Source organism: Sander lucioperca, chromosome 23 (assembly GCF_008315115.2).
Source record: "Sander lucioperca isolate FBNREF2018 chromosome 23, SLUC_FBN_1.2, whole genome shotgun sequence".
In the NCBI taxonomy this organism is placed as follows: Eukaryota; Metazoa; Chordata; class Actinopteri; order Perciformes; family Percidae; genus Sander; species Sander lucioperca.
The window spans coordinates 20443797-20456482 of record NC_050195.1 but is presented as its reverse complement, the minus strand read 5'-3'; the positions used below and the strand labels follow the sequence as shown (position 1 = coordinate 20456482).

The 12686-nt window shown below is 43.3% G+C and overlaps 1 protein-coding gene across 27 annotated transcripts in view; it reads right to left on the bottom strand.

Annotated features, from left to right (window-relative positions):
• The window catches only part of scrib (scribble planar cell polarity protein), a 69907-nt gene that overhangs the window by 3399 nt on the left and 53822 nt on the right, over positions 1–12686 (bottom strand). For 4 of the 27 annotated variants that reach the window (XM_031292818.2, XM_031292820.2, XM_031292821.2 and 1 more), the window contains 17 exons: positions 11506–11925; positions 9876–9947; positions 9678–9731; positions 9116–9169; positions 8355–8477; positions 7556–7666; positions 7121–7171; positions 6580–6732; positions 6025–6184; positions 5681–5903; positions 5505–5594; positions 5241–5423; positions 3993–4139; positions 3264–3403; positions 2602–2639; positions 2021–2095; positions 209–263 (listed from right to left, as the gene is read on the bottom strand). In XM_031292818.2, the coding sequence (XP_031148678.1) occupies positions 209–263; positions 2021–2095; positions 2602–2639; positions 3264–3403; positions 3993–4139; positions 5241–5423; positions 5505–5594; positions 5681–5903; positions 6025–6184; positions 6580–6732; positions 7121–7171; positions 7556–7666; positions 8355–8477; positions 9116–9169; positions 9678–9731; positions 9876–9947; positions 11506–11925 (2149 nt within the window). Of the gene's footprint in view, positions 1–82; positions 113–208; positions 264–2020; positions 2096–2601; positions 2640–3263; positions 3404–3992; positions 4140–5240; positions 5424–5504; positions 5595–5680; positions 5904–6024; positions 6185–6579; positions 6733–7120; positions 7172–7555; positions 7667–8354; positions 8478–9115; positions 9170–9677; positions 9732–9875; positions 9948–11505; positions 11926–12686 lie in introns of all 27 variants that reach the window. The other 23 variants (XM_031292831.2, XM_031292833.2, XM_031292832.2 and 20 more) reach the window with 20 other exon arrangements.

Genomic DNA, 12686 nt, shown 5'->3' with positions numbered 1-12686 from the left:
ACACACTCTTCTCACATGTTCAATAAATACTTAGGCGTACAATCACATTCAGACCCAAAAACACATGCACTCAGAATCCTACCAATAGGAGCTGCTTATCCCAGGTAGTCACCTGAATCAAAGTGGATAGAAGAAATTAAGGTAACAAATGCATTACTTATTGTCTGTTTAAATACAATTTGAAATACTGTATAGCTCCAGTACTCACTTGGGTTGCTGGAGCCATCGTCGATGAACTGCAGGTCATCAACTGTGTCAGGGGACTGTAAGAGAAGAGGAGACTGTAAATAAGCGGCGGCTGTGTTTTAGTAACCTATATCCCAGGGGAAGCCATCACCATGTGAGCAGCGGAGCTGGCATCGAAAGGATGTGCCAGCCACTCACTGCCGGTTTAGCAGACAGCGCTGAAGCTCCCAATCTATCAGAGAGTACCTCTACTCGACTACTCCCCCAGGAGATATTGGCATGTTAAAGGAAAGGGAGGTTAAGTTAGGTCATCAGTTCCGGGGTTTGTTGTGTAGTGTAGGCACATCCACAAAAGAGACAGCCAACAGAGCAATAGTACAGCACCAACAAGAGTCACCAATTCACAACGGAAAACAAAGCAGCATGTTAAGATGTCTTTGTGTTGACGGTGGTGATAATGTTTTCCTTTGTTATCAGTGTTGAGAAGCTGTTTATTCTACTTAGGGGACCCCTACGAGCTGCAAGCTGAGGACCGACCAACCATGAACGACATACTTTTTACTACAATACAGTTTCAAATCATAACAAGAGTTATCTCAAGACACTTTAAAGATAGAGTAGGTCTAGACCACACTCTATAATTTACAAAGACCCAACAATTCCAGTAATTGCAATTGCACTGAACTGTGTCTTCTTTGTTATCTGATATTTCTCCACTCAATCTGGCATCTTTAACCAGATATTTTGTTTGTATGAATATTCATTAAAAGCACAATGTCATGTTTTAGAGGGAGGCTGGTCTTTATTTAGTTTCTCTCTCATGTTAATTGTTGTTACATTTGTAAATGTTTGCATTGATTTTATTTGGATTACGGTGTTCTGTTTAACTATTATGTTTATCTACTGTAAATATACACATAACCTTTAAACACTACTTTTGTCAATTCATATGCAGGAAACATTATGCAAACACTTACATATAGTGATGTCAATTAATGTTAATTACATCCGCCAAAGGGAAGAACGAACAACCTGAGGTCACTCAATCAAACCACACAAGATCCCACAATCAGGAACGCAGACTAACAGTGACACGCGATCACAGATGATTGACCCCAAAAATGAAAAGACCACTTAGAGACAAGCTCACTCCAGGATTCTACTGCTTCCCCTTCTATCTCTTTTTCCACACAGAGAAAAATAATATAACTATTTTACACAAAACTTCTACCCTAAAAGGTAGCACAGACCCTTTAGCAGATAACTGCTTCAAAAGCCAGACCATGAGAGGAGATCTAGAGGAGAATGTTTTACCTCTGCCTGATTCGCGACACGTGTGAAACAAGACAGCTGATGGAAGTGAATGTGAATGTGAGAGTGGATGAGTGTTTGTGGCCATTTCCCCCAGAACCAATTCTGGTTAGTGGGATAAAAAAAAACCTGTCTGCGTCTCTGCAGCTGTTGAGTGTTATTGTCTGTGACTGATTAGTTTGCTGCGAGATAGATGAGTGTGAGGGGTTACTGCTACAGATGCTCTTACATTTGTGAGTGGTAAGTGGGAGACCAGGAAGGGGGAGGCAGAAGTGGAGGGAGACCCAGGGCTGATTCAGTGTCATTTATGTAGAGCAAGTCTCTCTTCATTGTGCAAGTGAGTTAGTGAGCCAATCCCTATAGTGCACAGCAGGAAGTACTGATCATTTATGGAGCCGAACCCTAGACTTCAGTCACACTGATGCCTCTTGGTTAACAGAGAAACTAGAGGGGAGAGGCAGAAGGGAAAGCCAGGGGGAAGGGAGGAGGCCGAAGCCCCGGGAGCTCAGCATGCAGCCAATACCTGGATGTCGTATACGGGTTTGGAAGAAGGAATGGCAGCAAACTGTCGGTAGTCAAACTTCTTTGACGACAGGGACTAGAAGGATAGCAAACAGGAATGAGCAGAGGTCGAGGGGGAGAGAAAAGAGGAAAACGGGGGTTGGAGAAATATAAAAAGGAGGAGAAAAGGATGGAGAAGGCAAATGTCAAAAGGAAAGTGAATAAGGGAAAGGGATGAGGGAATAGAAAAAAGGAGAGTAGGGAGGCAGAGAGGCTAATGGGTGATTCAAACAGCCAGTGTGTTCTTAGCTCCGATTGGCTAGAGTGACAGTGAGCAAGATGATGGATTAATGCAAATGTGATTTGAAACAAATCTACTTTTTCCCTTTTCCCAGCTTGTAAAGCAACAATCCTATTTGTTGTCTTTCTTAAATAAAGCTCCTCAAATTGAAGTCAGTGTTAACAGCTTTGCTCAAATATTTGCTGATTCCAGCTCTCCAAGTCTGTTCAAAGGATGCAGTAAACCGTTCACACTGACACAAAAGCCAGAGGAAAAATCAGTCAAAAACAAAACGGACATTAAGAAAAAGCTTTAGCACTTACCAGCCGGCCCGGAGAGGTTACTCCTCGAGGACTGAGCTCTGTCAGAGGAAAACAGGAAATGTGATGTTAGGATGAGGGGTCAGGATGAAACATTAAGCTTTAGATTTAATTTGCAATTAATTATAGAGTATACAGTACTTCTTAAAACAAAAGTTGCTTCACAAAAATAAATTTAGCAGGATGTTAACAGAAGTAAAAAAGAAAAAGAAAAGAAAGGGTATATAAGTTAGTCTTGAGAAGTTTCTTACAATGTAATTAAATTGGATGATTGAATAGTAAGTATATGTTTATACAGTGTACCTATGTTAACTGTGTCTCTGTTGTGTCTATCCTTGGCATTTTAATATAATATGCATTTGGTGTCATGCATGTATGACATTTTATATATATCATTACATATTTTAGAGATTTATATATTAAATCTATGTGTCTAAATATGTTAAATCAAATGAGGTAAATATTCCAAAAATGAGGGGCAAAGACAGGAAATGCTTAGTCTCCCTTAACTTTAAAGTTAAGCACTGGCAACATCCAGTACACACTAGTTCGCTGACCTTGAATCTGTCTCACTATATTAAGGAATTCACGCAAAGTAATGACTTAAAAGAAGATGCTTGTCATGTAAACAGGCTTCAGCGGTGTGAAGGAGAGCAGCTTCCTACCTTCCATAGGTGTGGGAGAGGGTGTTGGGGCGGGCGAGGGCGACTCCGTCAGCTGGTCTAGTGTGCCACGTTTCTTCCCATCCCGAGACTTAGCGATGACCATCTGCGCTTTCAGTGCATCCTGCTCCAGAGACTTCATTCTACAGGAGAATCAACCACCATCAGATAAATGATAGTAGAAAATAAGGAAAGAAATGCAGAGACAATGACTGACAGAGGCACACACCGCTACAGATGGGTGTAGTGCCGCTTACTACTAATTTTGGGTGCTCCTTGTCCTGGTTTGCTGTCACAAACAACCAGTTTAATTTAATTGCACAATAAAAAAGGGAGGCATTCCAGGAAAAGGACTACCTACTGCTAGTAGGCTTACCCTCAACTCACAAATAGCTGCAAACTTACTGTGGGATGTGCGTTAGTACAAATAATAGTATGGAAATCAAGAGAACAGCAAGGCGCAAAAGAAAGGAGTGCTGCAGGGAGGAAGAGACAAGACAGAGAATAGAGAGAGGGGGAACCAGAGGAAAGGTAGAAAAAGAAACAGCAAAGACGTGCAGAAGCAAGACAGCACTAGAAAGGCAGTGGAAGCACTGTCACAGTGTTGCTGCGAGTGCTTGCTTGGACCTTTCCGAACTCGGCCTCTAGCAAAATACCCCAACACCAAAGCACCCCAGCACACCCCCACGATGCCGTGCGTCTGGCCCTGGTGGCTGGGGCCGAGGAGCAGACCTGAGCTGGGAGGCTGCAGAGGAGGAGGAAGAGGTGGGGGGCTGGGGGGCCTCGGCTGCGCCCTGAGATGCCCTCACTCTGGCCTGGTAGAGCCTCTTAGCCAGGTCCTGCTCATACTGTCTAACATCGTCCTCTAGGCCACAGGGCCTGGGCCCCCGCCAGGCCAGGGAGAGGGACAGACAGGAGGAGGGAATAGGACCAGAAGCGCACCAGGAGGAAGGAGGAATATGAGAAGAGGAAGGAAAGAAAGGCATAAAGAGAGGAAAAGAGAAGAAAACCAAAGAATGGAAGGTAAAACACTGACACATTTAGAAGAGCCAGGAATAATAAATAAGATCTGATTTCTAGACATGAAAATAGTTAAGAGAGGAGACGGACTAACCACACACACAGGACACAGGATGGACTGAGAACTTATATTTGGGTTCACTGCACATTGAACCTTGTTATCAATCGTTACGTCAAACTGTTTATCAGGAAATCTGGGACACAAGTGTCCCAGATTACATGTACAGTAACGTGCTGCTCAAAGAAAACAAACCTTTCCCCTCTCTTCCCACTTCTGACTCCTACTTAATCTAAATTAAAAGTGTAAAACAAAAATATGATATATAATGTATCTATAAACTACAAGTGTAAACCCACTTTGTTATAAAATCGATGAATTTAGGGGGAAAGATGTAAAATGGTTCAAAGCATTGAAACGATCAGGTGAAATAACTAGCTTCTGCAAGAGTGGGGACGATGTTCCTGTTCCCGTTTATCAGCCGAGAAGTTACTAAAGGCCATTACAGTTTGTTTGAAAGTTTATATATTAATTTATAATAGAGGTTTAGTCAACTGATAGAAGTTTTCAGAAAAAGTTGCTGTATACGCCTTGCCAAGATTTGATTTTCTATTATTACAAAACTGTTTTGCTGCAATCAGTTTTGGTTCTAATAACTTGTGAAGTATATTTGCCAAAATGTATGCCATTTCAAAGACAATGAAATGATTTATAAATCAGCGACCACTTTGATGTAAATGTATTGCTCTCTTTACTGGGTTCATTTATGCTTATAGATTCATTCTTATAACCACTGCCAAACTGCTATCACACTGCATTAAAACAGGTTTATCTAACTATAGAATTGGTAACTGATACACTTTTCCTTTTAAACATCCCTTTTAATATCAACGTACTAGAAATACACAGTAAGGTAAAGTAAAAGCTTTAAAAAAATGCACAAAAAGACGGTGCATATTTACCGTGCTGCCCTCCACATGGCTCTCTTCTCAGCCTCCAGAGCTCGTTTCTCAGCAGGGGACAGGTCCTTGTCGAGGGCCACAGCCAGCTCGGGGCTCTGCATACGGAGTCTGTCTTGATGTCTGCGCTCTGCTTTGGCTGTGCGGATGGGAGCAGCCGAGTCCCCGGGGTACACTGGGATCAGACTACACAAGTAGCAGTGATGACTACAGTGACAAAAACAACAGCAAAGAGACATTCAAAGATGCTGCGTGCAATGTAATTACCCAGTCATGGAGTTGGGCCTCTGCTCCAGCCTGAAGCTGTCCTCCAGTGAATTCCTCTGAGACTCTCCTTTACCATCAACAGAGGAAGGCCTACATAAAAAAAAAAAAAAAAAAAAACTATTAGCAAAAGAAATTAAAAACAATGTTTAAAGCAATAATAATATACAACTTGTTACCCTGAGCTGCCGCAGTAGCTCGGTGGCGTGACGTTGTAACTTGGTGGTGTGGCACAGTGCTGGGATGGGCTGGATACAGGCTCCACGTTGTACTCCACTCCATCCAGCAACACTTTGCCAGTTGCCTTCATCTGCGCCACCTGTTTAGCCAAGTCCTCTTCCTCCTCGTCGTCCTCGTCTTCATCCAGCAGGTACTCCCGCGCTCGCTGTTCAAACTTCCTCTCTGGGCCCAGATAAACAGACACAGGGTTGTACGTTTCAGTATCAGGTTAGTCAAGTCAGATGTTTTTTTTATTAGTTACTAACAAGGGATGCTCAATAAAAAAAAAACAATAGAAACACACCTTCTTCCTCCCTCATTTTCTTGAGGTCATCTTCTCCAACAAGAGACACTCGAGGTTTGGGTTTCTCTGGTGTCTGATGCTTCACGTCAATCTCAAAATACTTCTGTCTGTCCCTGAAGGAGCGCTGCTCTGGGCTGTCCCTACCACCAGGAGAAGGACTCTGTAGGGTAACAAGAAAAATCAAGCACAGAATACAAAATTATAAAGATAATAATAGATAAGTGTTGAGGTTGTAACACCTGAAGCACCGGCGATTTTCTTTTTAAATTGCTATTTGCAGTATTGCAGAGCCATTTGCCAAAAGAGCAGAGGATATCACAAAAGATGCCAAAGGAGAAAAATATCACCGACCGAGAAGAAAGAAACAAATTAGACATCAAAACAGAACCCAGCACCATCAGCTGATTTAAGATCAATGAACTGCCAGTCCCGTCATTGACAGAAGTAACGCGGCTGTGTCCCAGTGTCTGGGAGCAGAGACACCACCACCGATCAAGCCAAGCACACCCAGACAGAGAACAGGGCTGCTGTAGATGTGGCGGAGGCGGTGGGTACCTGCAGGTCCCAGGACAGCCTGGAGAGGCGAGGCACTCCTGCCAGTCTCATATACTCCCGACGGTCAGGTGAGAGGGAGGGCCGGGGGGTCAAACCCTTACCAGCTCCCTCCTGACCATCTATGTCATCATCAAACACCTCGTTCAACTCAGGCTGAAAAGGCCACATAGGTCGTCACCAGACTGTCAGACTGAGAGCCAGTATGTAATCACAGTAAGCTTACAGCATATCTAGACCTTATTTTGTTCTTGCAGCTGCATATTCAATAATCAGCAGAACACATTACACAAGCGGTCAGAAACTCCTGAATGTTAAACTGGCTTCTTAAAAATGATTGGGGCTAACTACACTAACTTTAAAACACCCTACAAATGGACAAGAAAAACTTGCGAGCGACGCAACGTTAAGGCTACGAATCTGATTTTGTGAACACGTAAAAGTCCAGACCATGAATATAATACGAGCCCCACTTTTTCAAATGTAATTTCAAGAAACAAATAGCTGTGCTTTTAATATTTGTTTGATCAATTTGTTCACTCACCTCTGGAGAAGGTTGCTTTGGATGGAAATTGTTCCTCACACCGTACAGGTCCTGTTGGGCACAGCAGGATGTAAGTAAAGTTAAGTAAACTCAGACTGAGGACAAAGACAGAAATACAGAGCAGGCAGACTGATTAGCATCTGGGATAATATATATAAAAAAGGGGGGATTGGATATTAGTACACGAGCCACACATGGATGGACGAATGGATCAAGACTCAACACCAGTATGACAGATGATGGCACTGGAGTACAAAAAACCAACGATGAACGCATTCCACACGTCACAGCACGTCACAGGCCCCCCCCCGACACGGCACAGGCTCCTTATAGGACAGCCTGCTCCAGTCAGAAGGGAGTGGGGGCGAGACCAACCAATCAGCACAGCATGCTTTTGTCGTTGTGACCCGGGGGAGTCCGGGCAGCACGGCCTACCTGTGGCGGCTCCAGCACTGCCAGTGAGCGAGGCACGGCGGCAAACGCCTTGTATGCCTGCTTGACATTCATGGGGAACTCATCGGGCGAGGTAGGGGAGGGGGCGCGAGGCTGCAGGGGGGAGGTTTGGGGGGGGGGGGGGTATGGAAGGTGGGGTAGGTCCATATGGTAAAGGAGCCGAGGAGAAGAAGAGGAGATGGGAAGGACGGACAGACAGAGACATGGAGGAGAGGACAGACTATGAAAAAAAACCAGCAAAGTTGAAGAAGACTGTGGAGGAGAACAGCATGGTGGCTGGTTTCATGTGAGAGAGGAGAGGAGTATGCCAGAGAAAGACAGACAGTAGGGCTTGGAAACTCCAAAGCCATGACAGACCTTTTTTTGTATGAGCACCTTTGTGAAACAAATAGGAAGACGTGAGATGAAATCATAGCTTGTTCATTATTTACCAATTCAACTATGCTGCTTGCCAAAGAAATACAAAAGTGGAACATTTCAGAAAGCTGTAATTATGAGAAATGATTTGATTCAGGAGCTCAGAGTTGGGCTGGACGCTCCGTTTGCAGGTGTCGGAGGTCTGGAGGTCACAGACTGCAGAACCTGCACAGACTCAACTCCACTGTGCATTCAAATACAGGTCTTCCTTTTCTTTGGTTCTAGCCTCTTTAGAAACAACACATATCTGTATCTCTGCTGCACTGCTATGAGAGACAGTGTTTTGGGGCTGTGCACTCAGAGGAGGCGGCACAGAGCGGAGAGTGGATAGAAAACAGCACTATGTGGTGGTGAGGGGTCTTACAGAGGTCTGGGAGTTGAAGGGGGAGGGGCCATGCTGGAAGGGGTTAGGACTGTGTCCGTCTGGAGTGGCGGGGGAGGGACTCTGCCGCACGCGCCCGACTGGCTGGATGGCACCCGGTCGTGTCTGGAGAGAAAACAAAATATATTTTATGGAAGAGATCAGTCAAGGCAGTTTTGTTAAGTTAGCCTAAAATCACACATTTGCTTCACAATCTGTTTAGCACATGACAATAAGTGGAACAACAACTTTTATTCAGACATACCAAACTTAAGGATGAATGACAACTCAAAATGAATAAAGCTAATGGTGGATACGAATCAGAGCATAATTTACCATTCAGATTATTTATCCATGGTGTTTTTAAAGCTTAATACCAGTTTGTACCAAAAACAATACCTACATGTAATTATCTCATAATTTTATTTTTACCTCTTATTACAAACACCCAGTGTCCCTCCAGAAAGTTACTCTAGATGGAAACGCTAAAGTAGTGTGAGAGACTTAAACCCATGCTAAATACACATTTCATTTTCTCTTTAGGGTTAGGAGCTCTTTGAGATTCTAATGTTCAAACACTTTAAATGCTTATAAATCTTACAAGTAATTTAACAACATAGGAAACGCATGAGAACTACAGTATGATGTAAAGAGGTGAGTATATTGGCTTGATACATTGGTAAACCAGTGGGATGAGCCCAACGTTAATGTACTATAAAGGTTCTTTTCTGAACAGCTTGTTTTCAAGCTCCACAGACACTCACTGATGATGAAGTGTTGTCATTAGCAGTAGGAGTGGAGGTGTAATGAACATTTGCCTGCAAAAGAAAGTGAAAATAAAACAATGACAATGAAATAAAAATCCATGGATCGGCACCATCTACTTGAGTTTCAACCAACAGTGCATACAGTCGCTACTTTTCAACTATTGGATGACGCCAGGCCAAATAAAGACACTATCAAACAATGCAACACGACCAAGGTTCACCTAAATTATATACATAGTATTTGTACTACACTGGTAACTTTGCTCAAGGAAAAATGCACATTTTATTTTGTAATTGTCCTGTGAGAGAATATGAAGCTTCAGCTGGTCAGTAGAGACGTTAAGGACAAAAATCTATTTCTGAGTGCACATCCAATTGTCTGCATGAGGCAAAGCATCAGTAATCAGCTGACCACAGAGAAGCACATGCTTTACAGACTGGTAGGACTGTAGCAGACACGGCAGCTAAACTAGTTGTTTTATTAACAGACTGAGGGCTCAGAACAGCTGACGCAAAAAAAATCCAGGCCAGAGCAGAGAGGGCCACAAGACCCACTTACAAAGCGGGTCTCCCTGCCTGCATACAGGGAGCTGTTGGAAGAGTGGTCGCTGGGCTATGGGTTAGAGGAAAGGTTTAAAAGGATCAACTGTAAAATACCTCTTCTATGGCAGTAGAAATGACTCATGGAAAAGGAGAAAATAAAGTAAAAGGATGGTAGGAGGGTGGTACATGAGCGCTGGGTGTTAAGGCTGCTCACCGGTTGGATCGTGGGAGAGTAGGGTGCTTCCCTGATTGGGCTCTCTGTCCTGGTGAAATCAGAAGGAGGTGCCTGGAAAAACAAAGATCAAACACCAAAAACACACTTAACAACTGCTCTTAAATTTCACTCTGTGTACACAACAAAGTAGTAAAGAAATACCAAAACAAGATTCACTGGTTAGTCCTTTACAGAAGTGATCTTGTAGGAAATTCAACCAACAACAATCTCTTGCTGATAAACATGCACTTTTCTGTGCGTTTTTGCCATAGATGCTACGACATAGACTGTAAAAAATAATGGACGAGCTTCCGGGTCCGAAAATGTGGAAGTGCCATAAACCTGCATTCTTCTAATTCCAGAAGGGTTGCAAAAAGACGGCTTGCACAGAAGTCTATGAGAAAATGACCCTACTTCTCACTTAATCTATTACCTCAATAACCATTTTCATAATGAGTTTATGGTCTCAAGCGCTATTTACAAGTCTTCTTCAATACAGAATGATGTTTATCTTGTAAATTATTGTCCCATTTATTTAAAAAAATGACGATAAAGCGGTTTGCTTTAAGGCGTGGCTACACGGCAACCTGTCAATCATGACAGAGGCTTAGCAATGCTAACCATGCCACTGTGTACATTAAAATAGCCGTCAGCTTGTTTTGGGGTGCAGTCCGTGTTTACATCTAAAACTTTGACCCTCTCACTGTGTGAAATTACGTCTTAAACTTTGACCCTCTCACTGTGTGAAATTTTGGTCACCTAACATTGTCTTGTTTAACGTTCGGAAGCACTTTGCCAACCAAGCTAGCTAGCTAGCGCTAGCTGGTAACTTTAGGTAAGGTAAAGTTTGCAGATTTTCTGTACTGTCATATATGCAGATGAACGGCGCCAGTAGAAGGTGCGCGTTTACTCGCCGGCAAAACTCTGCTGGATGACTCGCTTCAGAAGGGTTGGAAATGGGCAACTTTTCCTAAACCATACACAACACTGGCTTGACCCATGGATGTATTATAAGAGGCTTCAAAACGATAGCATTCTCGTACATCCATGAACGGCAGTCCACAAACAGATGACTGACGTCACGTCCATTATTTTTACAGTCTATGGTTTTTGTAGGTCATGTTCATTCTTGACTTATGACCTCTCGCAGTTGTTGGGACAGACATTCCAGTCGGTCCTGACTATGTACTGACTACGTGCCTAAATACCTCACGAGGTGCCACAAGCTCTGTGCTCACAGCAGAAAGCATGCACCAGTTCAGCTAGTTGTTATACTGATATTAATACACACAACCCGAGAAAAATACTTTCCTTATGAGCCTTTGCACAGATAAGGATTTTTTTTTTAAACCACATTAATCCTCCTGTGCAATGAAACAGTAAAGCTAACATTTATAAATCAAAGTGTAGGGATTTGATCCAGCGATGCAACTTATGTTCATTTTCATTCTTGATTAATCAAGAAAATAGTGGGCATTATTTTGGATCCATTAGCACGACTGTTTAAAGTTATAACTTCCACAGAGCCTTGATGCAACTGTATGATCCATTCCAAGGGACACAAGTGAGCCAAACAACAAACAGTAACACACCATGCTGCCTCCAAACCACACTAAGGCAGGCAGCTTGCCTTGCTGAACAACCAGGGCTGAAGCTGGCCTTGCTTCCCGTAGCCCACAGGAGGCCCCGACAGGATCTGCTCCCCAAGTGGACGACCCTTTCCTTTGCGATTGGCCACCAAGAAAGGGTTCTCTTTGAAGCAGATAGGCTGAGAGTCCACCAGGCTTTCTTCTTCTTCGGGTGCAAATGTTGATGAATTAATGGTTGTTGATGAGCCAGCACTGTCAGTAGCGGAGGTCTCATTAGGGGAGAACTGGGATCCATTAAGATAATCGTGATCTGTGTTCAGACTTGGGCATGACTCAGGGTCCATGTGGCTGAGGGGTTGTGTGGTGTGGCCTAAGCCAAAGCCCAGAGGCTCTAAAGGGGCTCCGTACTGGGCCTGCAGGGGGGCCTCCATGGGAGCAGTCAGACTTACAGGAGTAGAGAACTGGACAGGAGCAAAGAAAGAGGGAGGACAGATACAGTAAAGTGACACTGATAATAAGGAATAAGGAGAGGAAAAGCTTCAACCACTCACTCAACACACTAAGGAAATTATTACTGCTCTGGGATCTGAGAACACTATGACAATGCTAAACAGGGGAAAAAAACAAATATTGACTTTCACCACAATTTAAAAACGGCTTTATTTGAAGGTAAAACCTGTGTAAAGTAAATTTCTGGTCCACCCATTTTAATCTCTCCGCCTTAGCAATAAACAAGCCGTTCCTTAATGTCGCAACTGTGGTTTTGAGGTCTTTTTATTTATTTATCTTTTTTATTTTAAGGAAAAAAAACAGCCCTTCTGCTGCTGTATGTCACGAGACACATTACTGCAGTCCAGGCTCTTGGCCTCAGCCTTAAATAACCATATTATCAGACTAGCGAGACATTCAGGCTCCAGCACACCTTCAACTCCTACTGTACTGAACATAAAAGGACAGGTGATGTCACTGTAGGAGCAATGTTTAACTCAACCCATGTAAAGAAACCTGATACTGTAAGTGCAACCACAGACGTGTCATGTCCTCCTAAAAAGCCTCAAGTTAACCCAGATAACTAACCAACTTTGGAATCTATAAGATGTGACCTTGACATATCTGGTGTTAATCAAAATAGCCGGACTAAGAATACAACAAGCATTGTGAAGCAGCAATGTGCCTCCCTACATGCTGACTATAAGAGTCTGTGGTGGGATGAGGGTCAGTG